This window comes from Aethina tumida, chromosome 1 (assembly GCF_024364675.1).
Source record: "Aethina tumida isolate Nest 87 chromosome 1, icAetTumi1.1, whole genome shotgun sequence".
In the NCBI taxonomy this organism is placed as follows: Eukaryota; Metazoa; Arthropoda; class Insecta; order Coleoptera; family Nitidulidae; genus Aethina; species Aethina tumida.
The window spans coordinates 51,628,348-51,656,143 of NC_065435.1; the positions used below are offsets into that span (position 1 = coordinate 51,628,348).

General features: G+C 35.0%; 2 protein-coding genes across 2 annotated transcripts in view; one reads left to right on the forward strand and one right to left on the reverse strand.

The window, feature by feature from the left end:
* LOC109595142 (neural cell adhesion molecule 2) overlaps positions 1-10,601 on the reverse strand; it is a gene marked incomplete at its 5' end in the record, with an annotated part of 230,011 nt that extends 219,410 nt beyond the window's left edge. Inside the window, one exon of the mRNA XM_049964147.1 lies at positions 10,468-10,601. Within this exon, the coding sequence (XP_049820104.1) occupies positions 10,468-10,601 (134 nt within the window). The remainder of the gene's footprint in view (positions 1-10,467) is intronic.
* Positions 10,602-22,719: 12,118 nt separating this feature from the next.
* Positions 22,720-26,955, forward strand: LOC109602955 (glucose dehydrogenase [FAD, quinone]). Its single transcript, XM_020019399.2, has 4 exons — positions 22,720-23,622; positions 23,683-24,081; positions 24,294-25,130; positions 26,326-26,955. The coding sequence occupies exons 1-4, from the start codon at positions 23,279-23,281 to the stop codon at positions 26,864-26,866; spliced, it is 2,121 nt and encodes a 706-aa protein (XP_019874958.1). The 5' UTR covers positions 22,720-23,278; the 3' UTR covers positions 26,867-26,955.
* Positions 26,956-27,796: the final 841 nt, after the last annotated feature.

Below are 27,796 nucleotides of genomic sequence, written 5' to 3' on the forward strand. Positions count from 1 at the left end.
GATGCAGTTGTTTGGGGAAATACTAGACCTTCATCAACCAGGTTTTGCAGAAACACAAGATAAAAAATACAGACTTAGATATTAAGTAAAAATATACAATTCTGGATAAAATTTACTTACACTTACAAAAAATGTTTTAATTATTAGCGAATATCATAAAAACATTTCTCTGTTGATAAGAAACAACAAGGAAATTTTATAGAGTATTATAGAGATACTGGGTAGAAATTTGCCATACACTGAATTTATTCTACTTTAAAAGCTCTCGTAGAAGAGCACCACATACACAAATAATACATTCGGCATCAGAAAACGACGACTGCAAGTGGAAAAATCGGATTGGTCGTCCATTTAATTTTTTTCTTTACGTGGGCAACATTAAAGCGAATGGTATTTTTCTGGATTTGAATGACTTGCATTTTTATAGTGATAACGGGCCCCGGTACACTTGTGCAAAGTAAATTGTTTGTTCAGCAGTTTCCGATCCTTTGTCTCTCCGAAGGGAATTTTCAACCCCTTCAACACCTGATATCGTCCCCTTGTCCCTTTGTCTAGTTTGATTTTATTCTCTTATTTGCCGACGTCGCTACATAATCGACTTTATAACAACACAACCGATTTCCTTCGATCCGACTAACCATATAAATAAATAGTAATTGGGAGTTGATGCGAATTGAATGTCGAGTGAAATATGAGCACTGACGAGTAATAATTGACGTGGCACGTTGCCAATCGAGTGCTGTAATTGGCCGGTCCATAAACAAGGATTATAGAGTCCCTTGATATGGTTTTAAGCGCGCTTCGATATATTGTAGGAGCGAGAGTAGGTACGGACGGACGGGGTGACAGTTCGTAACGAATCCCCGTTTAATTGGCGGCAAATTCGCCGTTTAGTTAGTTATATATTAGGCTGTCATTTAGAAGTGATTTGACAATGAATAGTGCAAATGACGTGGCCCATTCGATTACCTATTAAATTATAGAGAGACGAGACCGGATGTATAATTGAAATCCGCCACCTCCACCACCATCGCCACTACCACCGCCTATCTGTCGTTAAATCCTTTCAGGATAATTAAAGTTCGATTTCGAACCACATTCTGTCCACCGGTCGCTCTCCACCCCGTTTGTTGTCCTTGTTATTTGCTCTTTTCGCAATTATGGATACGGCGGCGCATTCGCCACGTTTTAGAAGATTTTGCTTTCGGTCGTTACGCACTGCTCGGGCGTTGGTGGTAATCAAATTTTGTTCGGTCCTCATTAATTGTATTTGTATTGTACGGTGGTGATGACACAATACCCCACAAATTCGACCTATAAACCTGAATACGTTGGGTAATTTTAATGAAAATAATTTACTTAAAGGTAACTAAGAGAATGAAAAAACTTTCAGTGGGAGAAAATGTATAAAAAGAAATTAGAAAAATATCAACAAATCCCGTAAATATTTATTTAATATATAACAACGGTATAATTAAATATTTATTTATTTTTCTGTATTTTTCTTTAAAAAAATTCTTTGACAATCTTGGGAGGAAATTTAAAATAATATTTGTATTCGAATTTGTAATCAATGATGATTAGTTGATGAGAAAATTCAATATAAGGATTTAAAAAAAAATAATATAAAATTTAAACAAGGTAATTATTATTAATTAGAATGATAAGATTAAAATAATAATTGTTAAGTAGAACATTTACATTATAATCATTTTACTTTTTTATATCCATCTAAAAGTTCCCTTTTTGTTTTACATTTTCGAAAGGAAATTTAGATAAAGAACATTTGTATTCGTAAGAATGGAATACTTCAAAATAAATGAGAAAACTTTCAATTTCACAACTTTTCATATAAAAATAATAAATATCATATGTAAATTTTTTGAATAATAATGTTAAAATTTAATATATTAATTGTTAACTAGAATATTTAAATTATAATCAATTTAATTGATACTTTATACTACACTTTTATATGTTCAGGGAGAAACTTAAAGTTAATGAACATTTGTATTCATAAAGACGCATTTTTTGTAACATTCATAAATATATTATAATTAATAATAGTACATATAATAATATTCTAGAAAATATCGAAAGACTTCATAGTTAATAAGAAAACTTTAATAAGAACTTTCAATGTGACGTATTTTCATTAAAATACTAACAAGAATAATAAATATCAATAAATTATGTAAATATTATGAGTAAAAACGATTAATTATAATTATAATTATAATTATAATAAAATATATACTAATCATTAAGTTAGGTTTAATTCATATTCAAAGTACTTTATTTTATTTATTTATTTTTTATATTATCTAGACATTTTCTTTAAGATATTTCTTTTATATCTTCAAGAAGAAATTTAAAATAACAAATGGCAAACATTTATATCCTCAGGGATACATGTCTTTGTATTTTTTTCCAATATTTTATAATTAATAATGATTATTTTCGAAACATTTTTTATTAAAAAAAATATGTAAATATCAATAAATAATATAAGTGATAATCCGTTTCCTTTATATAAGATATACATTTATCAACTTCAGTTTCAGTAATATTTTATAATTAATAATGATTAATTTCGTAAAATAAATAAAATAAATAACAATGTGACAATTTTTCGATAAATTATAATAAAAATTATCAATAAATAAATCAATCAATAAAATTAAATAGTAAGACTTTAAATAATAATCAATTAACACTCATTTTTTGTGTTTGACTAATATTTCATTATTTCTTTTAAGGAGAAACTTACCAAGACGAAGAACATTCATATTCGCAAACATATTTGTTTATAATCCGCAGCATTGTTTTGTAATTAATAATGATTAATTTCGTAAAATCGGAATGGATGTGTTTCATATGCGGGTGTTTTTCGCGGGTCCATCCGAACTACGTATATCACAAAAATAGGGACATTTATGAGGCTAATAATATATACGGATGACCCTCGTGGTCAGCAACTAAAATTGGGCAGACGTGACCACCCCTATTTATATTATAATTTAGTGGTTGTTTTGTTCCGAAGAACAATGGGGTACATATATTAATAACGTGGCCGTGTCCGCGTCCGCGTCTCTCTCGCTCGCAGTACCTTTTTAAAACCGGGAAGTGTTTGTTCTCTATTTACGCCTGATCTATTATTTAACAACTTATTTATGCTGCGACGCAAACCGACGCGATTCATCCAAAACGGGACGTACGTGTGTTTCGAAAGGTCGTCCCAATCAGGCGTACCGCCAAACGGACCGCATCTAATGGAACTCAAGATAACAGCGGCTTGCACAATATATGTGGCTCGATATCTAGGCCTAGTTTTTTAATTGGGGGTCGCCTATTTCAGACAAGGAAAGTAACCCATCAATAGTCAAAATAATACCCGAGAAATCCTGATTCTGCATGACGTACAAATCCTGATGATTTTTAGTTCTTACCGAATTATTGGGATTCTTAATTTGAAGCCATTTCTCTTACCCGTCATTCATAATCTTAAATATTCATCAGGAGATATACAAACACAATTATCATTATATTTAAGTGGGACAAACAAACTAATGCAGTTTCAGTCTTCGTTTAAAATAGATAAGATATTGATAGCCTAAAAAAGTAGTTTTTTGGTTCATTAATTTTTATCGCACAGTATATAACAAAATGTTGCAAGTTGTTAAACTCTTAGTGAAAACGCTTCTGTTAATAATATAAAGCTAAGGTTCTTAAAATAGTGATACTGATCAAAATATGTTATTAATATGTGAAATTAGTCGCATCAGATAAAAACTAAAACATTACAAAGTAGTGTAATAATTAATTGTATATTATAAATATAATTATAATTACTAATTTACAGATATGAAGGTTAAGCAATTATAATTTATTTAAAATAATATACAAGCATATGACAGTAAAAAAACAGTTTTAACTTGAATGTTTTTCTTTAAAAATGAGCAGCAGGAAAAGAGTAATATGTATTCCATGTGAATGTAATATTTTGTTTGTTTCGAGAATGGTTTTGTGTGTGGAACAATATTTTTCGTAAAGAATAATGAAATGAAGGTTATAAAGAGTAGAAGGAAGGATGGAAGGAACCAGCATTGGTAGAATTGAGTGGGAAAGTACAGCTGTAGCAACATTGACTTCTGTAGTCGTTTCGGCGGTCTTTACATAATTTGGTGCGTTTAAAGTTTATCCCGTAAAAAGCTTTATTATGTATAAGATTACCGTCTTTGGCAAAATAAGTTGTAGGAAATTAGAGAATGAAGCCGCGACCGTCCATCCTTCATTCTCCATTTTCCATTTTAATTCCAGCGGAATAAAATAAACATTCCAGTATGTGACGTTGTTTTAATTAAAATGAAAGTTTTTAATCCTTTGTTATTTTTATCTTCTAAAGTGAATAATGATTACGGTTTCATTAAAATATTTTACACACGGCTGAAAATCGCACAAATTTTCTGCTTGTGTTTTTCGCGAACGGAAAATAATGTTTGCCAGATTTAATTAATATTCTTTGTTATCTGGAATTAATGAATCGGAAACACTATTGTGAAAAAATTGTGCGGTTTCTACTTTATTATGGATCCACATTAAATTTAAATTATCAGAGACAAAGGCTTCGCTGGGAGGACTCTACAACAAAAATATTTATAATGAGCCTGTGCTTTTTCCCCTTTTACCTACTCGTACATTGTCCCGTTCCCGTCTCGTCCCGTCCCGTGCCCGTTCGTCCCGATTGTCGTTTCATCATGACTGTGTACCTACACTTTTTGGATTCGTTCGCTCCATCAGCCAAATCTGATTGTGAGATGAATGCTATACACGGCCAAACGTAAAAAAAATAGAACGTGCACGTGAACGACAATATTATTTAGGGCGTACATTTTTACGTAATGCGTCGTCGGAATATATCAGGCAGGAGATATGTCGGAAAACAGCTCCCCGGGGAAATGAAAAATGGGCAGTGTTGAACTTTAAACGCCCCTTAATGCTATTTAAGTCCGGATTATTGATATAACGATGGCTGAAATGTTTCCCGACTCATAACAAATTATCACGGCTGCCTAATACACTTATACACTCGTGCTGCGGAAGACCACATTTTCCCAATTCGTTTTCAATGTTGCTGTGGATCGCATCGATTAACACCTCGATATAGAACGGTAAGCATTTTATTTTACTGGAATATTTTATTTTGTATTTACTACTGGTTATTTATGTACCCGTGCTGCGGAAGAGCACTTCTTCTCAGCTTATTTCTAATGTTACTGTTGATCGCATCCATTGGTACATTGATGCAGACTTTATTTTATTTCGGAATATTTTATTTTATATTTTCTACTGGGTATTTCTCAAATTTATATACACGAGCAGCAGGAGACCTCTTCTTGCCTGTTTATTTCCAATGTTACTGATCATCACACCTGGATATAGATCAGTAAGCATTTTATTTTATTTTAAATTTTTATTTGGTGTTTGTTAAACTTATATTCCTGCTGCGAAATACCACTTCTTTCCAGTTTGATTCCAAGGTTACCGGGGTAGCATCCATTGCCATCTTATTGTAGATCTATGTTTTCTTTTAGATATTTCTCAAACTTATATACTCGTGCTTATGTCCACTACTTCCCAACTTGTTTTCAATATTATTGTGAATCACATCTACTGACACCTTGATAAAAATCAACAAGCTACTTTGAAATATTTTCTTTTATATTTTTTACTAGGTATTTTTTAAACTTGTACTGCGAAAGACCACGTCTTCATCCCAATTCATTTGCATTGTTATTATGGATAGCATCCATTGACTTGATATACGTCGGTAAGCATTTAATTTTACTTTGGAATATTTTATTGTACATTTCCTACCATTTCTTAAACCTATATACTCGAGCTTCGAAAGCCCTCTACATCCCACCTTATTTCCAAAGAATCGCATCCACTGATACAATTCTTTTTTAGTTTGAAATATTGTATTTTATACTTTTTACTAGGTATTTCTTAAATTTATAAACTCGTACTGCGAAAGATCACACACTTCCCAAAGCATTTCAAATGTTACTATGGATTGTATCCATTGTCACCTTGATCTAGCTCAGTAAGCATTTTATTTTACTTTGAAATATTTTATTTTATATTTCCTATTGAATATCTCTTAAATTTATATACTCATGCCGCGGAAAATCTCCTCGTCCCAATTCATTTCCCACGTTACTGTGAATTACATCCATTCACACCATGATACAGATCAGTAACAATGTTATTTCACCTTTGAATATATTATATTTTCTACTGAATATTTCTTAAATGGAAAATAAATTCTTCTTAGGTTGTTTGTGAGATTATCTGTGTTTTATCCTCAGTGATGTGAGTCATAATCTCGTTCAAAAGGTTTTCCAGAATATAGAATAAGAAACAAACATAAAATCACACTTTCGATATATCATAAAATCACAAACACATCAGTAAATTAAGTTATATCCCTCTTGGATAGCAATTAACGAAATTAACATTAAAAAGATTATAACAAGCAAGCAATTAACTGGAAACCAAAATTACAGAACTTATAGGTGTGTTCATAGATTACAGTATAACAGACTAAGGAACAAATTTAATTCAAAGTGCTTATGTCAAATATGTGTGTTGACTTACATATATCTTTAGGTCTTTTTCAGTTTTCATTTAATATATTTACGTATTCTCTGAACGCATTGAGTTAATATAAGTAAACGAATACCAGAAATATCATGAAAGACGAGAGATAAATTACTTTTCTCAGAGCTCGAGGAAAATAAAACGTTAATGAATGTCAACTTCGAATTTATTTCGGGATTTTAGGCTTCTATTTTTTGCAAACATGTTATGAAACAGTGACGCAAATTAAATAAACCCTGTCGCTATACATACCCTTTGAAGCTGAGAGTTTCGGGTTATAAAATACTTGTGACAATAAAGAGATTATACGGCATTTAGAGAACACCCTGTATAAGGAGCAAGTTTGAAACGACGTTCGTTTTATTGATATTGTATCGAATGGAGCAATAATATCATTTTGAGTTTATTGGCACAGGATTTTCTCCACGACTCGCCAGGATGACTGCATGGAGGTAGCCAAATCGTATGAGTGCCGCTGTCGTAGTAGTAAAGAAGCTCTTTTAACAGACGAGTTAAGGTCTCGATTTACGACTAACAAAGAAAGTACGTGTGGCTAAGAAAGAATGAGAGAATTCTTTTTGTACGTGGCAAAACGTCGATAATAAATCGTCGATTCCACTCGACTTTTAAAGCGTCTGTTTGGCGTTTTATACAAAATATAAAATTGGCCTTTGGAACGCGCACATGGCAGTATGTAAATATTTAGGGAGAGAGCGAACCGTTCGCGGAGAAGTGTTGCAATTTAACGCTCTGAAATATATACTTCAGTTTTACATTTCGAGTGTACGTGATCGGATCCGAGAAAATCCTTTCGCCGTTGCCGGCACCGCCGCCGCCGACTCGATACATCGACAACTGAAGCGGAAACGGAATAATTTTATGTGGGGCTTATTGTCGCGGCCCTCGAAGTGCAAAAGCTCCGAGAGCTTTTCCATCTGAGAAGTAAGGAAGCCACAAAAGTTGACACCGCGACCGTTAGTTAGCCGTGCGACTGACACACGACTGGGACCCGGACAAAAAAAATCGAAAATTCCATTATCGCTTATGGAAATGAGCGGCGGGAGGGATTGAAAAACGTGTGGCACGGATCAAGAAATCAGTTAGCAGGCAATAATTAGCGATTCGCAATCAAATCTAGGATCGAGAGCAAGTACAAGTGTTTTCGTATGGTTTATGGTCCTATTATGGGTCTACGTTTAATGGAAGGTACGCCCTCAGGTGATTTAGTATGTAAATTAGCCCCGGCCCGCCGTTCCATAACGTTCTGTTGCTAATTTACACGTCGGGAATATTTAAATTACCAGAAATATGACTAATCGATGCCGCCGTGACATGTTTAAAACAGTGCATTTTCTCTGAAACTGGCTGCACTTCCCGCACTACACACCTTAATGCCTCTCTTTATTACCCACTCCGTGACAAATTTATAAGTAATGATTTTACTCTCCTGAAAGAAGTGGGACCATCGATTTTCCTATGTAGGTGAAACATCTTAATTAAAAACATCACCTCAGTGCCAAGCGAATAAATACGAGTGAACGTGGTTTTTCAGTTATTAGCGCAGCGCTAATTAATAATTAGTGGAGACAACCGATTCTCTGAAACAGAATTGATATTATGTGCAAGCCGCTTAAACGGTGCTTTGAATTCCGGCATAGCGGTGACCCACTAAACGCAAATCCGTGTACACAGTCGCAGGACAAAGAAAAGGCGAAGGTGCAGGTATATTTTTGCGGTGTCAGATGTACCCGGGTATCCGTCGACATTCTTTCGGGGGGCGACTTTATTATTTACGCGACGGCGAGTTAATAAACGCGGAGGCACAGTCTGCCCGCTCTTAATTAAAATATTTCATAAATATCGGACGGAGATGCGGTGCCGGCGGCGTTAGCGTTTTGTTCGCGGGCGTTGTCTTAATTTAAAAAGGATTAACAACAAAGAGCATCCGATCAACAATGGGTGTTCTGGGTACATGAATGTAGGGGGCGACCTTCACGACCCCGTGCCATTTTTGTTGTTGTTGTTGTTGTTGTTGTTGTAGACGACGTCTTCCACCTATTTGTATTCTGCGCGGTGCCTCATATAATATTAAGATAAATCAGCATCTTTCTCCGACGCAGAGATAACACTCGGGAGCAACTTTTACGGTGCGGAGCGGATCTCCTTCCCTATCCAGTCCGTGATAATGAAATATTAAAGAGCCGAGCAGCCAACTTCCACGACTATCCATGTGTTAATTTTGTCAAATTGTTGCCTGAAAATTTGAATTTAACAGCGCCAAGTTTTAACGGCCAACTTTAATCTGCTTGTGCTTTTAATCATTCGAAAACTTTACAGATGTAACTAACTCACTTGGATGATTTTGGATCTGCGTTTGTACCTTATTTCCTTATTAACATCAACATGTGTGCAAATGCACACACACAATGCACGTCCGAACAATATTTGTTTCGTACTCATAAAGCCGTGGCCAGTTACAATGTTAGTAATTAACATTGTTATTTTGAATTTAACCTTCATGTGGATGTATTTCCAAAGGTTGAATGCCAAATGTACAGATTGTAATTAATTTTAATCATTAATATTAACGATAGAACAATAATGATCGAAAGCGTAAATCCATCAAGGGACAGTTAAATCGGAAGAGACCGATGATAGCGAATAAAATTTTGGAACTTAGATAGGACGGTTGGATAGTATAATGTTCAAGTTTTAATCAAAAGTTGGGCAAGTTGTGTGTGTGTGTGTGTACGTCGGGGACCGTGGAAAGAGAGACATAAACCCCGGGATGTGTATTGCACATTCTTCTCAAACAATGGGGTTATTTCTTCTAGTGCATTTATAACATAAAATGAAATACCTACACAAGAATGCCACTGTCTGAAGGGAAATGGCGAACAACTGGAAGAATGTCCAGAATTCACATGGAATTACAATCAAACACGATTTTCTCCGCTGCCGTCGCCACCGCCACCACCGCCACCACCATCGCCATCGCCGCACCGCTCCTCCGTTCGACAAACTCTACTTACTGATGTGTCATCGTTAAATATAATGAATAGCCTCCACTTCTGTATCGCCTGTTTTTTCTATTGTAATCAATCAAACGTCCAAGCTTTCTCATTATTTAGTCGTTAGTTCGATCCGTGCGGCAAATCAATTTTTTAAATTTAATCCATTTTGTTTATCGAAGGGATAACGATGTTTTTGTTCCGCGCCAAAAAGGTTTCGCCATTAAATAAAGCGAATTTCCTTAAAACATTATGAAAGCAAGGTCGTGGGCGGCAAATATAGAACATTTATGGATATTGTTAGATGGATATTCAAATTTAATTACGAACATAAAATGGATTGACGGTAATCTAATTTATCCAGTGCACTTTTGCATTTGGTTTACGAATAATTTATGTGTCCGAAGAGGACGTGAAATGCCATGTCTCATTAAATATGAGCAGAAAAACCCATCAATGGATAAAGGATTTCGTAAAGACATGACAGGTAAATAAAGAGCAAAGGAACATGAAAGTGAAGCGGAGCTCTTTCAGATCCACCTATGACCGATAGCGATATGATATTTTTCCGTTTATGGCCCGTATCGATAATATTCTATATGTTATACGGTTATTTTAAATACCCCTCGACCTTTTAGAAAAGGGCGTCTTTATTAAACTCCGCTACTTCTATTCCCATGCAATACGTTCGATTCTATCCGACAATTTGATTTTTAAAGAGAACACTGAAATATTCCAGTTCCATTGATTCCCGCGATTGTTTTCTTACTTCACGTTAAAGGCGACAGCTTACCTGTATATTGGATATCCTGAGCCTTGTTGAAACCAAAAGACCATGTAAACTTTGTCATGTCCAGGTGGTGTGACGTCACAATCTAAACTGATGCTTTTGCCTTCTACAGCTTGCACGTCTTTAGCACTGATTACTGAAACAAAAGTTACGGTTTAAGCGGTTTGTAAAATTAATTCTCAAGCTGTACTATTGAACCACACATATTACGGTGTAATTATTAATCAATCGAATGGGTCAGCAATTTAGGAACACAATACCAGACGGTGATTTATTGTAATAAACCGTAAATAATTACTTCCAACAAACAAATATTAGTTTATGGTAGGTACAAAGAGTTCATGGTGCACGGTAACTAAATAAATACATGTGTGTTTGTATGCAGTGCAGTAATTAAAAAAATGTATTTATAAATTCGCCGCTTAATGACCGTTTTAATTACAATTCTTAATTAAAGTGCAGTAGTATACTAGAGCAATATGCATAATCTTTGCTATTATAATGGTCTTAAATCCTTTCGACAATTCAGATATAAAGCATGGCAGCGCTCCCTCTCCACCTCCATCTCTTTCCTTCTCTGCCTCAGCTTACTTCGAGCAACAGTGGATGGCGAAGGGAACGGGCGCAAGCGAGAGGGCGATAGGAGAAGAGCAGAAGCGCTGTGAAGTTTTACTTGAGTATTATAAGCAGATTCCGTAGTCGTAATTTTGCATTAGTTTTAGCGTAATACTGGCAAAGTGGTTCGAATATATTATTGCTGCGCTGTCATAACTACGGCATGTCGCCGTATTTCACTCTCTACGTGAGAAGAGATTGCGACGACGCGACCGTTGTGCTCTCTTGAAAACCCCCCAATCCCCCACGCGTCGCCACCACTTTTGTATTTTTCCACCCCCCCGAAACATAAACATATCGCGTGCGGTCATTATCTCGGCGGTTGTGACTGTTGTTTTAATTTTTTTTTTTTTCTGTTTTTTGCGGAAGTCGGGCGAAGTTGAGTTTCGCACAAGTTCCGCGGCACGACCGGGAACCAGTTGCACCTACTCGATAAAAATTGATATTGTTGTAAATGTATTGGTGGGAGGTAATAAGGAGCAATAAGAAAATTGATTGGCACAAAAGAAACAGAGAAAATGCCCGTGAAAATGCCATAAACATAAATTACACCATACATGAGCACACATGGGGAGGGAAAATGGGGAAGAGCAAATAATACTTTATTTATACATCATACAACTACTCTGTTATAGAATTGGTGGAAGGTATTTATGTTTATATGCCATAGATACGATATTGAATATTTTGTATCGAGTTTCGGAATTGGCCGAGCGCTCAGAGCTTTGTTTTATATGCGGGGGAGGGCACAAATTTAGATTGCTTCTTTCAAAAGTGCCGTAGTTTAGCAATATTTCGCTCCGAAAACTCGATTCCGCACTGCCAAAACGAATTACGTATTTGATACACTCTGACACTTTATTTAACATTCACCATTTCAGATACTCATCTGATTGTTTTTTCCATCTCTTTATTTAATATTATTGGTGTCACATGCTGTTTGTTTTTTTTTATGGGGCTTCGCAACAATCGTATTACATACAAGACTTGCCTGCAAAGTTTATATGATTTGACTGGCCGTAGCAAGTCTCCTCACGACCATATTAGAGTGTAAGATAATTCAAGTGTAACGGTAGAGACGTAAACAGAAGAATTATATGACATTGGAAAATGTGCGAAGAAGATCCAGGTCATGATCCACATCGATAGACTTGAACCAGTTTTTCAAGTAGGTAGGTATATTGTAAACCAGTTAAGTCTACAATAAACGTGCATTGAACTGTGTACGATTACATTGTTCCTTCTGGTTCACTAAAAATTATTGATATCTATATGACATTTTGTTGCTTGTTAATGTTCCCATTAAGAACGTTAAGACTGATAAATCGTAGGCGTCTCCTAACGGGATAGTGCTTAATTTAAACATTACTAACGCGTTAAATGTTTTCTTAAACAATTTAACTGGATATAAAAATTCCTGCTGTGATAATCATAAACTATCACTTGAAAGGTTGTAATAGTAACAGCCTTGAATCCAGAATAACTGAATCAAAGAATAACCGAAACATCTCCATCAGAAAGAATTTAAATTTTATCTCGAATAGAATGATTTTTACGAACGCGAACGTATTAACGAATTTTAAATTAATTTTTAATTTTGGTCTTTGTACACTCTGTGATATTGGTGGAATTGGAAACTCTTTGTTGCACAAGTGGTTTAGCAATCGGACTCCACAGTTTTTAATGTTATAAAACAGACACAAGAGATCCTCAAAAAGTTATCATGGTCCTGATGCGAAGTTCTACACAAATTACAATATTGTATTCAATCGTGATTAAAAAAAAAATAAATTAGTAATTTTCTATATTAAATATTTGTTATATTTAATATAAAATAAATAATAAATTTTTGAAAACGGGACACTCCCATAAAATTTATATTTTTTGGGCGATTTTAATAAACTTCTTTTTCAATTGCAAACTATCCAAATATGTTTATAGACAAAATGTCATATTTTTTAGTCCAAAACAAATATCTACAGGGTAATTGTGAAAACTAAAGAAACCATACTAGCAAATTATTTATAGAAAATCTAACTACACCACAAAGTTAAAACACCTCATGAAATTTCATAAAAAAAATTATACACATTCATAATTATGTTTGAAAATTAAAAATCATATTTGTTTTATGAATTTATTTTTTTGAACAAGTATTATTATTACACTATTAATAAATAAACAACAAATACTGAAATTTTGTACTAATAATAATACTATACTTATTAGGGGGTGGGACAAAAAATTGACAACGATACTAAAAAATTGGTTCTTAGACACCTTTCAAAAATGCTCTCCAAATATGAATTCTGAATTTTAATAGGAAAGTCTTCCTCATCTCAGTTTTCTATTTTTTCTTCAGTTCCATACGGCAAATCGTACAGAAAATTTCTATTTATATTTCTTGTAGCAAATTGAAAAATTTAAAATTTATTAAAAAGCTATTAAAATCAGTACACATCGGGATTCGAATACAAATATCTTCTAAATAGTTATAGTAATCGATTATGCAGAAGAGACCTTTTTATAGAGCATTTAATTTCCTACAAAAATATATGTTGGGCATTATATAATATTTACCGGTCTACGAGTTATAAAATTTAGAAGTAAAAACGAAATTTTTATTAAATTCTTTAAACTTGACCTCCGATATCTTCTAAACGGAAAGAGTTATGAAAAAATTGTAAGATAGCTTTTTTGTAGTTTTCAATTTGCTAAAAAAATGTAGATAGAAATTTTCTAAACGATCAAGTAATGCTGAGATATGGATTTTGCCACATAGGACTGAAGAAAAAATGAAAAACTGACATGAGGAGCTCAGCTTTGGAGAGAATTTTTTTTTGTCCAAAAACTCAGTGCCGGAAGTTAAAAAAAATAGTCGATTTTTTTGGGTCATCCCAATACTTATACTAATATTCTTAATATCCGAATTTTATTTACTTTCACCAATCCACCTTTCAATTCAATGCAATTATTATATATTTTCCATCCGCATTTTTCCTAATTGCTCTGGAATAATTTCCGCAATGATTCATTAATTCTACCACGAACTTTTAAGTGTATTACTATAAGTATGGTATAATTAGTATAGTATTATTAGTATAACATTCCAATATTGTTGAAAAATAAGATAATTTGTGCTATTTTTGACAGTTAATTCCACACATTGCTTAATAAAGGTATAAATTTAATTAGATTTGTTATAAAAAATTAGTATAATTTCTTAAATTTTCACGCCTAAAAAATTGCCCAATATATGTTGTTGTTTTGGGCCAAAAAACATGATATTTTGACTAAAAATACATATTTTCATGCTTTATAATTATTAAATATAATTTAATTTTATTAATAAATTTGTTAAAATCGGATAAAAAAGTACAAATTTTATGAGGACGTCCTGCTTTCAAATGGACCACAGTGCTCATAAAAAAGATATTTCCAAAAAACGTTTTTGGATTCTAACAGACTTTATTCAGTTAGTTCATCCTTAATTTATGTGTACCTAAAAGAAGACTTTCTTCTGAAGATTTTGCCCCTATACATCCAATTTAGGAACATGGCAATCTGAGTCAATATCAATTAGAACAAATGTTAAGTGTTCTTTTTTACAATTCAAATGGACATAAAAATTCCTGAAGTGATAAACATAAACTGTCACTTGAAAGGTTATGATAGTAACAGCCTTGAATCCAGAACAATCGAATCAAAGAATAACCGAAACAACTCCACCAGAAAGAATTTAAAATTTATATCGAATAGAATATTACATAATTTTTTCATCAGATTGAGGCTATGATGAAAACGTTGAACATGCCATATTGTAACGCCAGACAAAGGTAATGTTGCATTTGATGGTTGGAGAGTGTCACGAAAACAAACTTTTCCAGTATATTAGACTATTTTTCAATTGCATTATATATCGTGTTTGCCGGATAAAGTGGAACGAACGGATAAGTTACAGGTCCTGACAGAGACATAGAGACTTTTCTTTATCTCCAGTGAAGTGCCGGTGTTTTGCCTGCGCGATATTTTTATGGCTTCTGCATAACTGCGATAACGTCGCCTTTTATTTTTTAATGCATAAACATCTGGCGAAATTTATAGGAATGCGAACCGGTGTCGTTCGTTTCACGCCAAATATTTATCGAACGAACGAACGTACGAACGAGCCACTTTTGCGTACTTTACAATACAATTTATTTGTTCGAGTGTCACTCGGACAATGTGCAGTAGTCGCCTCCAAACCAAATATGAATTCTTCAATCACTTCACACTCAATGATTGGCTTTGACCTGTTTATTCATTTTTGAACTGGCCGCATCAAAATTACTTCATTACCGTAAATTATGGATGTCACTAAGATAGGTTACCGCAAAATGGTCCGCAATTATAGAATAAAATTGCCAGTGTCCTCAATGGTTGACACTGAACCACCAAAATTACTATATGAGGCAATATTTTGATTGCATTAATTATTCATTGTATGTGGAATGGTTTTTTGTTGTTGGGGAATATTCTTGGTCGTGGATTGTTTGACTTTTTTATTAAAATTACTTTAGAGAAGCCCTCGGTATCGAGAAAACAATAATATTAGCTTTATACGAAATAACGATAAACATGAAGGCGGATAAAAGGAACGGAGAGTTTCGTTCGTTCTACCTACATCCATCCGAGATAGTTGTTCTTTGCGAGGCGATAAATAAGAAATTCTAATTTCAGCATCTTCCGTCCGTATAAATATGTATTCAAATTTATTATCACTGTAAATTTTCTTTTTCGAACAATTTAAAGGAAAAGGTTTATTAACGGACCAAGTTAAACTCGGGTTAATTTCCCCCGAGGAAAACGGCTAAAGTAAAAAGTGTATCTGCCCCTATGAGGAAATGAAAATCCATAATTCGCATGGTCTGATTTAGAGTGGGTAATATCGCGTCGGCCGTGACTGTGAAATCCGCCTAATCTTTAACAAACTTAATAATTAATTTACATTTGCGTCTCGGTCTATAATTAAATCTCCGGCGTTATATTTCAATTTTGAGCAGGTGGATAATGGGCACGACTCGGTTTTATTCCCGGTGCCGGCACGTGGATCGCGGCAGATTATATGGTAAAAACGGCTGGAAAGAACGGTGACCGGGCAAAACGGGCCGGCAAGGACGGAACGAGGGCCGATAAACACTTAGCAGTGTTGCACGGCCCAAATAAAAACACACATTCACGTTGAGCCGTGATACCTTTATTAATGCCGGGATGCAAAAAGGTCGGCACCCGAAAAGAGGAGACAAAATTCCGGAATACTTAGGAGGTATTATCGGGGGAGAAGTTCATGAAAAGGGGACAAAGACGGAGCCGTCTGAATGCCGAAGTTGCGCCGTAAAAGGGCACACAACACAAAACATCTTTTTGTGACTTACAACGTGAAAAAATATATGAAACTTTTCTGTTCTCCACTACGCCATGGTGTGCCGTGTACTTGCCTGCCCTCCGCCGCCGTGCCTCGCCGCGCCGTTTTCTTCGAGACCCCGTTTGATGATAACGAAATGCTCAGTCATGTATGTGCCGCCGCCCGCTCCTGCTCCCACTTTTGGCTCCCGATTTTATTATTACTGGGCCGACCAAATGAAATTTTAAATCCATCAATGAAACTGCCCACTTTAATTTGCCTTCTTATTGGAGGCCGCCCCATTTAATTTCAACTCGGCCCTTATGCTGGAGAAAATCCGAACATGTTTATGTGCCACTTTTATCACGTCTCGCTCACCCAATTGCTAATTTAAATTACTCTTTGTACCAAGGAGCTTTTGAATTAGTCGGATTCTGTTTCGAGTTAAATAAAAACTTGGAACGAACAATAAGACGAAAAAGTAAGTCTTATAAAAGTTTAAAGATCAAAAAAAAAGCAGTATGCAATATGTCATCGATAGGAGCACTTTAATTGAAGCTGGGAAATTAAGTTTTCAATGAAAAGTTGGATTTTTAATTTCAGCTTCGCGAAAAACTTATCCGCATCGGCCAATAATAGACAAAGAAAAACGAACAATCTTAGTTCTAGTTGACTTGTACAAACATTTCTGCTTCGAACGCGAACGCGACAGTACCTACTTTTAAATTAATTTTTAATTTTGGTCTTTGTACACTCTATGATATTGCCGGAATTGGAAACTCTTTCTTGCACAAGTGGCTTTCGCAATCGGGGCTCGCAGCTTTTAATGTTTTAAAACAAACACAATAGATTAGATGCTCAAAAAATTATTATTATGGCCATTGTCACAATATTAAATGTGTGACAAATACTGAATTTGATTTAGAAATTTCACACAAGTTTCACAATATTGTCTTGAATCGTGAATAAAAAAAATATAAATTTGATAATTAAAACATTGTATTAAATAGATTTAAAAATATTGTCAATAGATTTTTGACCATTTAAACTGGTCACCATATTAAATGTAGTTTACTTTTTAAGATATAAATAAAAAAATTCCATTTCTTGTTAAATATTTATTTCTAAAAATCACATTTTGAAAATTTGAAGACATGACAGAATAAAAATTCAGTCATTCTTAATTTATCTGTTGTTTAGAATTCAAAAGTTTCTCAAAGAAGACTTTCTTCTGAAGTTGCTACTATTATAATTACAAATTGGGAACATGGTAATCTAAATCAACAACAAATCACCCTTGAAATCGTTGTCCACAAATTGGTAACGTCAGTACCCGACATAGTTGTGGTCAACAACGAACTATTTTCTGATTACTTCTGCTGGATGAAATGACGTATATTGCACACTCAGGCTTCGAACAGACGTTTGAATCAAAAGTAAGTCTATCTACAATCAAAAGATTACATAAGGCAAGTCTTTGAGCCAGAAAACGTTTTCATGAGTTGGCATGAACCAACGATCATCCAATTGTTTATTCACAGATGAGTCTAGGTACATATTATCTCATTGAATATGACGTTAACGTAGTGAGAGATGTCATGAACAAAACATGATTCCAACTATTGTTTTTGGAAATGGTTCTGTAACAATTTCTTTAGAGAACATACACAGAGTTGTTCATATTAAACCGAGATGTATATCAGAAGATATCACAACTTGGATATTTAACCAATTTTATTCCATTTTCTCAAAAATTTGGACCAGACTTTGTTTTCGTAGACAACAATGGCCGACCTCACCCTCCAAGACATAAATTTGACGTTGTAAAATCATGACATTGCTCAGATGCAGTGGCCTCCAAGTTCATCAGATTACAATCCAATTGAACACGTATTGAACCATCTTCAAAGACAAATTTATACTCGAAGCTATAGTCCCAAAATTTGGTAAAACTTGCTAATGCTCATTAAAAAGAATGTCGAGCTATGGATCAAGATTTTTTAAATTAATTTTTAGTATGCCAAAGAGGGTGGAAGCTCTTCGTGAAGCAATTTTGTTTAATTAATTTTAATTTATTAAAAGTTCTGTTATTAATGTAATTTTGTTTAGTTGATACAGGAGATTACATTGGAAAATATATTTGTGGCAATATTGGTATTCTGTTTTTTTGAAACAATTCAATTTATATTGTATTTATATGTGTTTGTAAGACAAAAACTGTTGTTGATTAATGTACAAAATTAAGAATTAAATGGACCCGATTAGGTAGGCTGCCTTTAAGCGGAATGCATGTTATTTGACGGTCGACGTAGCTAGATTCCTGGAGGCCCATATTGCTGTCGTAGATACAGGGGATTACGCATCGATCGATGCATAAAATCTCACCTGTATAATTCACGCCGAAATTGCCATACACTACGGAACAAGCATTCGATTAATTACATCTCATGATGCAAATTACAAAAACACGAAAAACCAACAACTTCCGTAATTCCGATTAATTGGATTGTTCCTTTTTTTTAGTTTTATTTTGTTATGTAAATTTGTTCGGATTAACACACGAATGTGGCGGACAATATTTGATGATAATGTTAAAAGTTGAATGAAGTATAATACATACGATAATTAACGATCCTACATCAATATTTACCAAAGACAAACTGTATTAATTAAAAAAGAATGACGGCCAAGTAATTAATGTTTTAACCGACGTGATCAATTTAGAGGAAAAAATGACACTTAATTTAATATAAAGCCATAATATATTCATTTTTCCCCTCAGAAAAATACATCTTAAATCGCCTATAAAAAAAAAACATATAAAAGGGGTTCAGAGCCGTTTTCGTGCAATGACAGTTAAATGAATGCGTGTACGTACATTTTAATATCACCAACCCATACATCGGGACAAGGTTTTCATTAATTACAAGTGGTGTTATGGTCTGTGTTGCGACTCCGAGACTCGGCATTCAAATTTGCGTTCCACAAGTTAATTTAGAAAATAAAAATTGCGTTTCATGATTGTCACCATTCCAAACATAGTTTTGTTTCAGTATTACATCTATATGAGTAATTCGCAATTTTACATGTAAATCTGTATGTATGTATGTACTATATGGTAATCAAAATATTAACGTTTTATCATATACACGGTGCATTTCAGATGATTTACATACATCCTATCGGATAAAAATACATTTACACGAGTCATTGGGTGTCGAGTGCAATTTACAACGAAAATTCATCATCACGAAACATAAAAGCGTCAGTCGGTGACGGGGTAAAAAAAAAATGGAAGATGCGGATGTGTGCGGTTGAGTATCATCGGGTCTTTGCCGATTAATATTTATTGCGGTCAACGGAGTGCGCGTATCAGTTTAAAAACGGCCTCGGCAACAAGACCATTCCGAATCAGTATTGTTTATGTAAATTACACATGGAAATATGCAGATGATTTTGCTAAAACAAACCAATACACTAATTTTGTGCAATGTGCGGCACATGTTTCCAATTGTAAGCATGAATATAAATTTCAAATTATGATATCTACATATACATGCGTATCTACATGCACTTTTTCTCCGCTTAAACCGCATGTGCAACTAACTCTACGCCCGATACTAATTCGTATGCATTTATGCGGCACTTATCCTCTTAATTATTATTACATTGTATTCAGACCTAATTAAACGGTGAAAACAAAATGTGTCAACAAACTCGACGCAAACGGAAAAGTGTAACGTATGTTGACAAGTTGAGGCGATCACACGACGAGCGCATAATTAAAGAACACATTTCAAATTCATTAATCAATATGTAAACGCATTCGAACATCGCTTTAATAATATCTCGCGTATAAAAAATTCATTGACAAACGACGACCGGCCACGGATCGTTTTATGTGCACTTGTGCGCTTTAACGTGTTCCATGTAAATAATATTGCGATAAAATTTTCATTAAAATTATGAATTGAAAATCTCGAACGGGCACGGCGGCTTAGTGGTACTAATTCCAGACACGAGCGTAACACCTGCGATTCGGCTAATATAAATTCAATGCGGTAAATTAACGGAAAGTTTGACAAGCCTTTAATCATCCGCTCCAAACTGGAAGAGTTAATCTTATTTAAATTTATGTGCTCGTGTAATTTTTCCCCCAACGCTGTCACGTTCCTCCTACTTCTGGGACGCCGAATTACAAAGCGAAAACGTCGTTTTCCAACTGTTCATGGAGATTGTCTTTTATCGGAGGAGACAAACAATTATGTGGCAATTAGTGGTGTCCATGTCCAAACAAACCAGCCGGCATCTAAAATACCCAAAATCGTAAATAAAAATTAATCGCATCTTATTTATACGGCCGGAGGGGAACTTTGAACTTGACTTACAACGTGTTGCTCCGACCAGTTCCGCTAAATGAATATTCACAAACAGATAAAATCTCCGCACAGTGTATTGTTTGACAATAACTCTCGACATACTCGATATTTGTTTTGCTGTCACGGTTCTAACGAAATTTACATTCATAAACAGCCACAAAAGTGGTAACAAACAAAAAAAAATGAAAAACTCGTTCAAATACATTTATTTTTTTGGTGAATCATAATTAACTATTTAGGCAATATGATTATAATGTTCATTGTTTAGTCGTTAATTGGAATATGGGTATTTCCGCTCGTTACAAAAGAAAATGTTTTTTTTTTTTTTTGTACGTAATGGTATTTATGTTCGGCATTAAATAAAAACTGATGGATATACGAAAATTATTTATAAGAATGAGCGGAATTTCCGCAACTCTATCGATAACCAAGAAATTCTAGTATGTAAAATATACAAGTCATTTAAATATTTTATTACTTCCTAAAAAATATCGCCTTTATCAATAATGTTATTCATTTACTAATCTGTTATTTTATTAACCTTTAACAGAAGCGTCAACTGAAGAATTACAAAATAAATATTCAGAAAAAATCGGATTAATATGTAAACATTAATTATCACAAATATTTCTTGTAATTAAATAATAATTTAACATTAAACTTGATACATGTATGTGGTGATTATAAGTATCTTCAATAATATTTTTAGTCGTTAAAAAAGTCTAAGAAAAACGACAACAAATACTTCTTTATGTCTATGATGATTATTTTATTCTATATCTGTAAAATAAAATAAATAAACTCTGATATAATAATAAGTAGTTTTAAGTAAAAATGATATTTTTAATTATAAAAAAATCTGAGAAAAATGGAAACAAATACTAATAATCTAATTAAATAATTTAACATTAAACATTGATACATTGATTGGCGGTTCTAAAAAAAAATAATTCAGCCTTCAATAATATTTTTAATTATTAAAAAAATCTAAGAAAAATGGCAACAAATACTTCTTTTAAATTTTCATGTCTACAGTGTTTATGTTACTTTATTATAAATCTGTAAAATAATATAGTTTCTTATAAATAAATATTTAATATTAAATATATAAATATATTGATTTTTGGTTCTAAGTAAAAATAATTCAGTCTGTCATAATATTTTTAATTATTAAAAAAATCTAAGAAAAATAGTAACAAATACTTTTTTTAAATTTTCATGTCTACAATAATTATATATTTTATTTTATTAAATATCATTAAAATAAAATAGTTTTTTATAATTAAATAAATTAATATTAAACATTGGTTCAAATTCAATAATATTTTTAATTATTAAAAAATCTAACAAAAACAACAATAAATTGACATTCTTTTAAATTTCAAATAAAATTATTCATTTTATTTTAATTTTTTATATATATTTTATATATTAAAAATTAAATAGTTCTCAAAAATTGATTTGTAATTTTTTACAGCATGTCTATTTAATAAACATATATTGTGTGTGTATTTTTAGTATATCCAGGTAGGATGTGACACAAAATCTTGTGGTTAGCATAGATATTAGTACCACGAAATGAAACACGTGTTTATACAAATGCAAAGTCATCCTGTGTGTAAATACAAAATTTATAACGTCACATTTTTTGTTACTATCAATGAAATCATCATATATAAACATTATGAATATTAGAGTATTTATACGTAACAAGAAAATATTGAGATAAAACTGATGCGGTCGGGGATTCCTAAATTGGATGGCGAAGAACGACGCACAGTGACCAGAACTACGTTTTCTTCTTATCGACTAATTTATTAATTGTTTAAACATACTTAAAATTCTATTTATTAAATCTAATAACTTCGTAATATTTGCAAACATTTATTATTGTTGAAATTATACATCCATTACATAAATATTAAAATTGCGCCCTTGTAAACGTAAGCTTAATGTATATAATTAATGGCCAAATGATTTGTTAACTTTTATTTACCTGCCCGGCAATTTGCCGGTTAAAATAAAGGGAACATTAATGGGCGATGATATAAATAGCGGCGCAAAATTCAGGAGGGCAATGGGCAGAACGCCGGCCAGTAAATTCAATTGTCGCTCATTATTATCCGTTTTACGGTGAAGCCGAAATGAATCATTAAATAACAAGTTTTAACGCATTTCCGAGATCGTGATTGTACGTTGACCCACAGTGCGAGTTGGATAATCGTGACCATCGACGGAATATCCCAATTACATCAGAGCGTCGCACGACTTCGCCACAGATAAAGTCCGCCGCGGCCTCTCAAAATATACAGTTAACACAAACGCGGTCCGCCAGAACTTCTTCTCTCTGCGTTCGCTCCGCGTATTTTCATCGCGGTTGTCTTCGACGTCCATTCGGAGGCCACACGGGTATTATACATACAATCAAGTGTCGAAAATGGAGTGCGGATGTGCAAATTATGTGGGTCCATCCCTGGCCAATTCATGCGGGGGTGGTGCCTTTGTACTATTCATGACACTGTTGGACAGTTTTATCACAAACAAATGCGACCTGTCGGAAATCTGTCAGAGGGTACGACCGAGGCTTCAGCCGGACGCCGAATACGATTTTGTGGTGATCGGGGGCGGAAGTGGAGGTGCCACTGCAGCCGGTAAACTATCCGAACAATCGCAATGGAAGGTGTTGTTGCTGGAAGCGGGCGGCGATGAGCCGCCAGGTTCTCAAGTACCGTCCATGGTCATCAGCTATCACAACAACCCTCACATGGACTGGAACTATAAGTAAGTACCCCTTAGTTTTTTTTATTGAAGACGTTTATCATTCGTTCGTGTCCAATATAGAACTGAGCCAGAACCGGTGGGCTGCCAGGGATACCCAGAAAAAAGGTGCGCCTGGCCCAGGGGCAAAGTACTAGGTGGGTGCAGCGTGATAAACGGCATGATGTACATGAGGGGCACCCCCAAGGACTACGACAACTGGGCGCAAGCCGGGAACGAGGGCTGGAGCTATCAAGAATTGCTGCCCGAGTTCAAGCGCATGGAAGACAACAAGGAAATCGGCGGTTTGGTGGAAGCTAAGTACCATGGAAAGGGGGGACCGCTTACCACGAAACGTTTCAACGATCAGCCTGAGTTGGCGTATGATATTTTGGAAGCGGCCAAGGAGCTTCAGTATCCCGTTGTCAAGGATTTAAATGGGCGCGACTTTTCTGGATTCACCATCGCCCAATCTAACACCAGGTACGTTTATTCAAAACAACGATTCACGTGCACAAACATTTTTTCTGATTATTAATCAGAACTAATTTGTTAACACCCATAACAAGTTTAGTTATTGTTTTATTTCCAATTTAGTCTCGCCTATTATCATAGCAATTAAGTTTTTTTAGTATAGGACAATAATAAATGTGTAGCCTTGAAATTCTTAAAATTGCATGGTTTTGTTTTTGCAGAGATGGTGCCAGATTAAGCAGCGCCCGTGCATATGTAAGACCTAACAGAAACCGCCCAAATTTCCACGTCATGTTGAATTCCACAGCGTCAAAGATTGTTGTGAGGCAGAACGGCAATCAGAAAACCGTGGAGGCTGTCGAATTTATTTACAATAACAAAATGTACTCGGTAAAAGTAAAAAAAGAGGTTGTTTTGGCTGCCGGTGCAATAAACACGCCACAAATACTGCTACTATCTGGTATCGGGCCAAAAGCTGAACTGGACAAAGTAGGAATTAAGCAAGAGCACGAACTGCCCGGCGTTGGCCGTAATTTACAGAATCACGTCGCCTTTTACATCACCTATCTGATGAAGAAAGTAAAGGCCGTCAGCGACCTGGACTGGGCCAATGCGCTGGACTACATCCTCAACAGAAAGGGCCCAATGTCTTCGACCGGAATGTCTCAGGTCACGGCGAGGATCTACTCCAAATATGCCGACCCCAAACAAAATTATCCCGACTTGCAAATTTTCTTTGCCGGCTACCTGGCGAACTGTGCGCGTTCCGGGGAAGTTCGGGCGGCCGAAAATCCGGAAAAACCTGAAACTCCACGCCATCTGACGATCTCACCGGTCACCCTGCATCCCAAGAGCAAGGGCTACGTGACGTTGAAATCGAAAAACCCTCTGGAGCCGCCTCTGATGGTCGCCAATTATTTGACGGAACCGGAAGATGCTAACGTCCTAGTTGATGGTGTCAGAGTCATACAACGGTTGATGAACACCACCGTTCTGAGGAACAAATACGGCCTGTATCTGGATAAGGAGGAGTACGGAGATTGTGCCGCTAAATTTGGGTATGTGGTAAACATTTTTATTTACTACATATAATGAATTAAAAGATTTTACGACGCGTAGTATAAGGTTGTGACCTACAACTTTTATCATATTCCATTCATTAAATTATCTTGAATGAATTGCGACTAAAAAATATTTATTGTACAATTATTTTTAGATACATTTTCTGTGAAAATACAACGTTAGATTACGACACCAACAGACACAACTTGCGGATAGTAATTTAGCTCTCGGAAAAGTGCTAAAACATGTCGAAATCGGAAAATCTTGTTGACGTTTATATTAAATCGTGCTTTCCATTATTTCTCGACAAGCCGTAATTATTCAGAAATTTTAAATTGAAAATGGTTGGAAACAGTTTCCGATAATATTTTACAAGAGAATATTTCTTTCTATTCTTGTCAAAAATAAAATAATAAATGTACGAGTTACAGTTAAATTACTACAATTTCTAGTACTTTTGGGCATGTTATTAAAATGAAACAGTCTTTGCCAGAACGAAAAAGATAGAAGCACGGCTAGAAGAGAGAATGTTAATTATTAAGCAAATAAAATTGTTCGGTTGAAAGCGGATGATTAAGTACTTTCGCAGCCCTTGTCATCTGTCGCTCGTAGTGCGAATGAAAATAATAATTTCACGATGTCATCGAAGGAAAAGAGTGAAACTTTTGAAAGGCGAACTCCAACAAGTAATTTCGCAGCGGCTAAATAATGTAGGGCGTATCTGGTAAATATTTGATTCGTTTGACAAACAACGACAGTTTCAATACATCGTGGAGGCATTGTCTTGGCACCCGCTTTATTATTATATATTTGTTTGAAATTTTTGTCTGCGGCGAAGGCTTGTTACGACGACGACGACGCGGCCTCCGCCGCCGCCGACTCCACCTCCGTCCTATCTGAAATTGTAGAGATAGGGGTGAGATATGTCGAGGGCGGATGATGAAAAGATAATGCCTTGTATTGTTCCGACTATCTGCTCGGGAAGTTTGAAAAGCTTAAAATCAAACGATAATTACTTTGCGAAATAAAGCCTGGAAACTTTCAGCTCAGATCCACAGATACACGTGCCACACGAGCGGATAAAACAGATTTTCATATTTCGTGTCATTATATTAACGCTGATTTGTTTGATAAACTTTATTCGGGCGGTGATTACGTACAAAAAAATTTATAACACATGTGTTGTTTCAGCTATGACACGGACGATTTCTGGCAGTGCGCCGTGCGGTACTACACCGGACCGGAGAACCACCAAGCGTCCTCGTGCCGAATGGGCCCCGCATCGGATCCCCTCGCCTGTGTGAACAACAAACTCGAGGTGTACGGCATTTCGGGTCTGAGAATCATGGATGCGTCCGTAATGCCGTACCTAGTTTCCGGCAACACACACGCCACCATTGTATTAATTGCTGAACGCGGTGTGGCTTTCATAAAGCAGAAGTGGTTGCCCACCAACACAATCGCCAACAGATTCGGCTCCGGAACGGCCGAGACGAAACCCAAAGACAAACCATTCACGATAGTCCAATCCAAACCATACAGACCAGATCAGCACTACCAGTTCCAACAGCCTCCGCCATATCACAACTTTAATCATAACGAGAACTGGCACAGGCAACATCCCAACATACCCGATCCCTTCGCCGTCAACCAGAACATCAATTACCAGAACATCAACATTCGGCAAAACGCACGTAGTTATCCCAATATCAATCCGGATTATAACTACTGAATTGCCCGATGTCCAGTATTGATTTTCTATACTTTACATTAAAGCTTTATTTAACTAGTTGTTGTTTACTCAATAAATTATTAATTTTTTACCGAGTTATTTGTTGATTTGTCTCCATACTGATGGGAAACAATTAGTGAAGGAGTGTTAATGGCATACTCAAGCAAAACGTTATTGTTTCATAATTATTCGCAAAGTTTTGCTTCGGGCAGAGACTGATCTGGACCTGAACAACTACAACAAATTAGTACCTTGTCAAAGTGTCCGAGCCAAGCAAACTTGGGTGTCACTGAAACAGCTCGAATGGCATTTACACTGACCACTACAATTAATGTCTTTGAAAACTTACACGAACTGCTAAACTGTATTAAACTCGGGCCCCTCCATTCACTCCCCCTTCAGAAAAGAAACCTTGAATTGAAATTTCCACAAATTTTCCGATACGACTTTCACTTCTTTGCAACTTTGCACCGGACAAATATATAATTTCATTTTTGTGTTTGAATACTTAACTTTTCTGTATGGCATGTATCAACGTGCTTGTGGATGTCAGCATTTCCTCACCTGTTCCTGAAACAGAATAATGTACGGTGAACATCGTAAAAATTAAAGATGTGATAAATAATTAATGCTGAATGCAAGATAAAATTCGCTGATCAAAATTTAAAGCACATAAATTGATGTTATGCGAAAAGAGAGCGAGGAGTTTTTGCGAGAGCTCGAAGCATTTTAATAACGCGCATAAATGTCGCGGGGATGCTTTGTTTTTGTTGTCGGGCAATTCCTGTAGCGCACTCACACACTCACGGCATGATTCATGCGATTCGTGTAATTTATGAGCGCTTGGACCGCCATAATTTATCTAAAAGCGGATCTGTTGCATAAAGTGTAAGTGACACGGGCTCAACCGTACAAAGCGGTCCCGCAAAC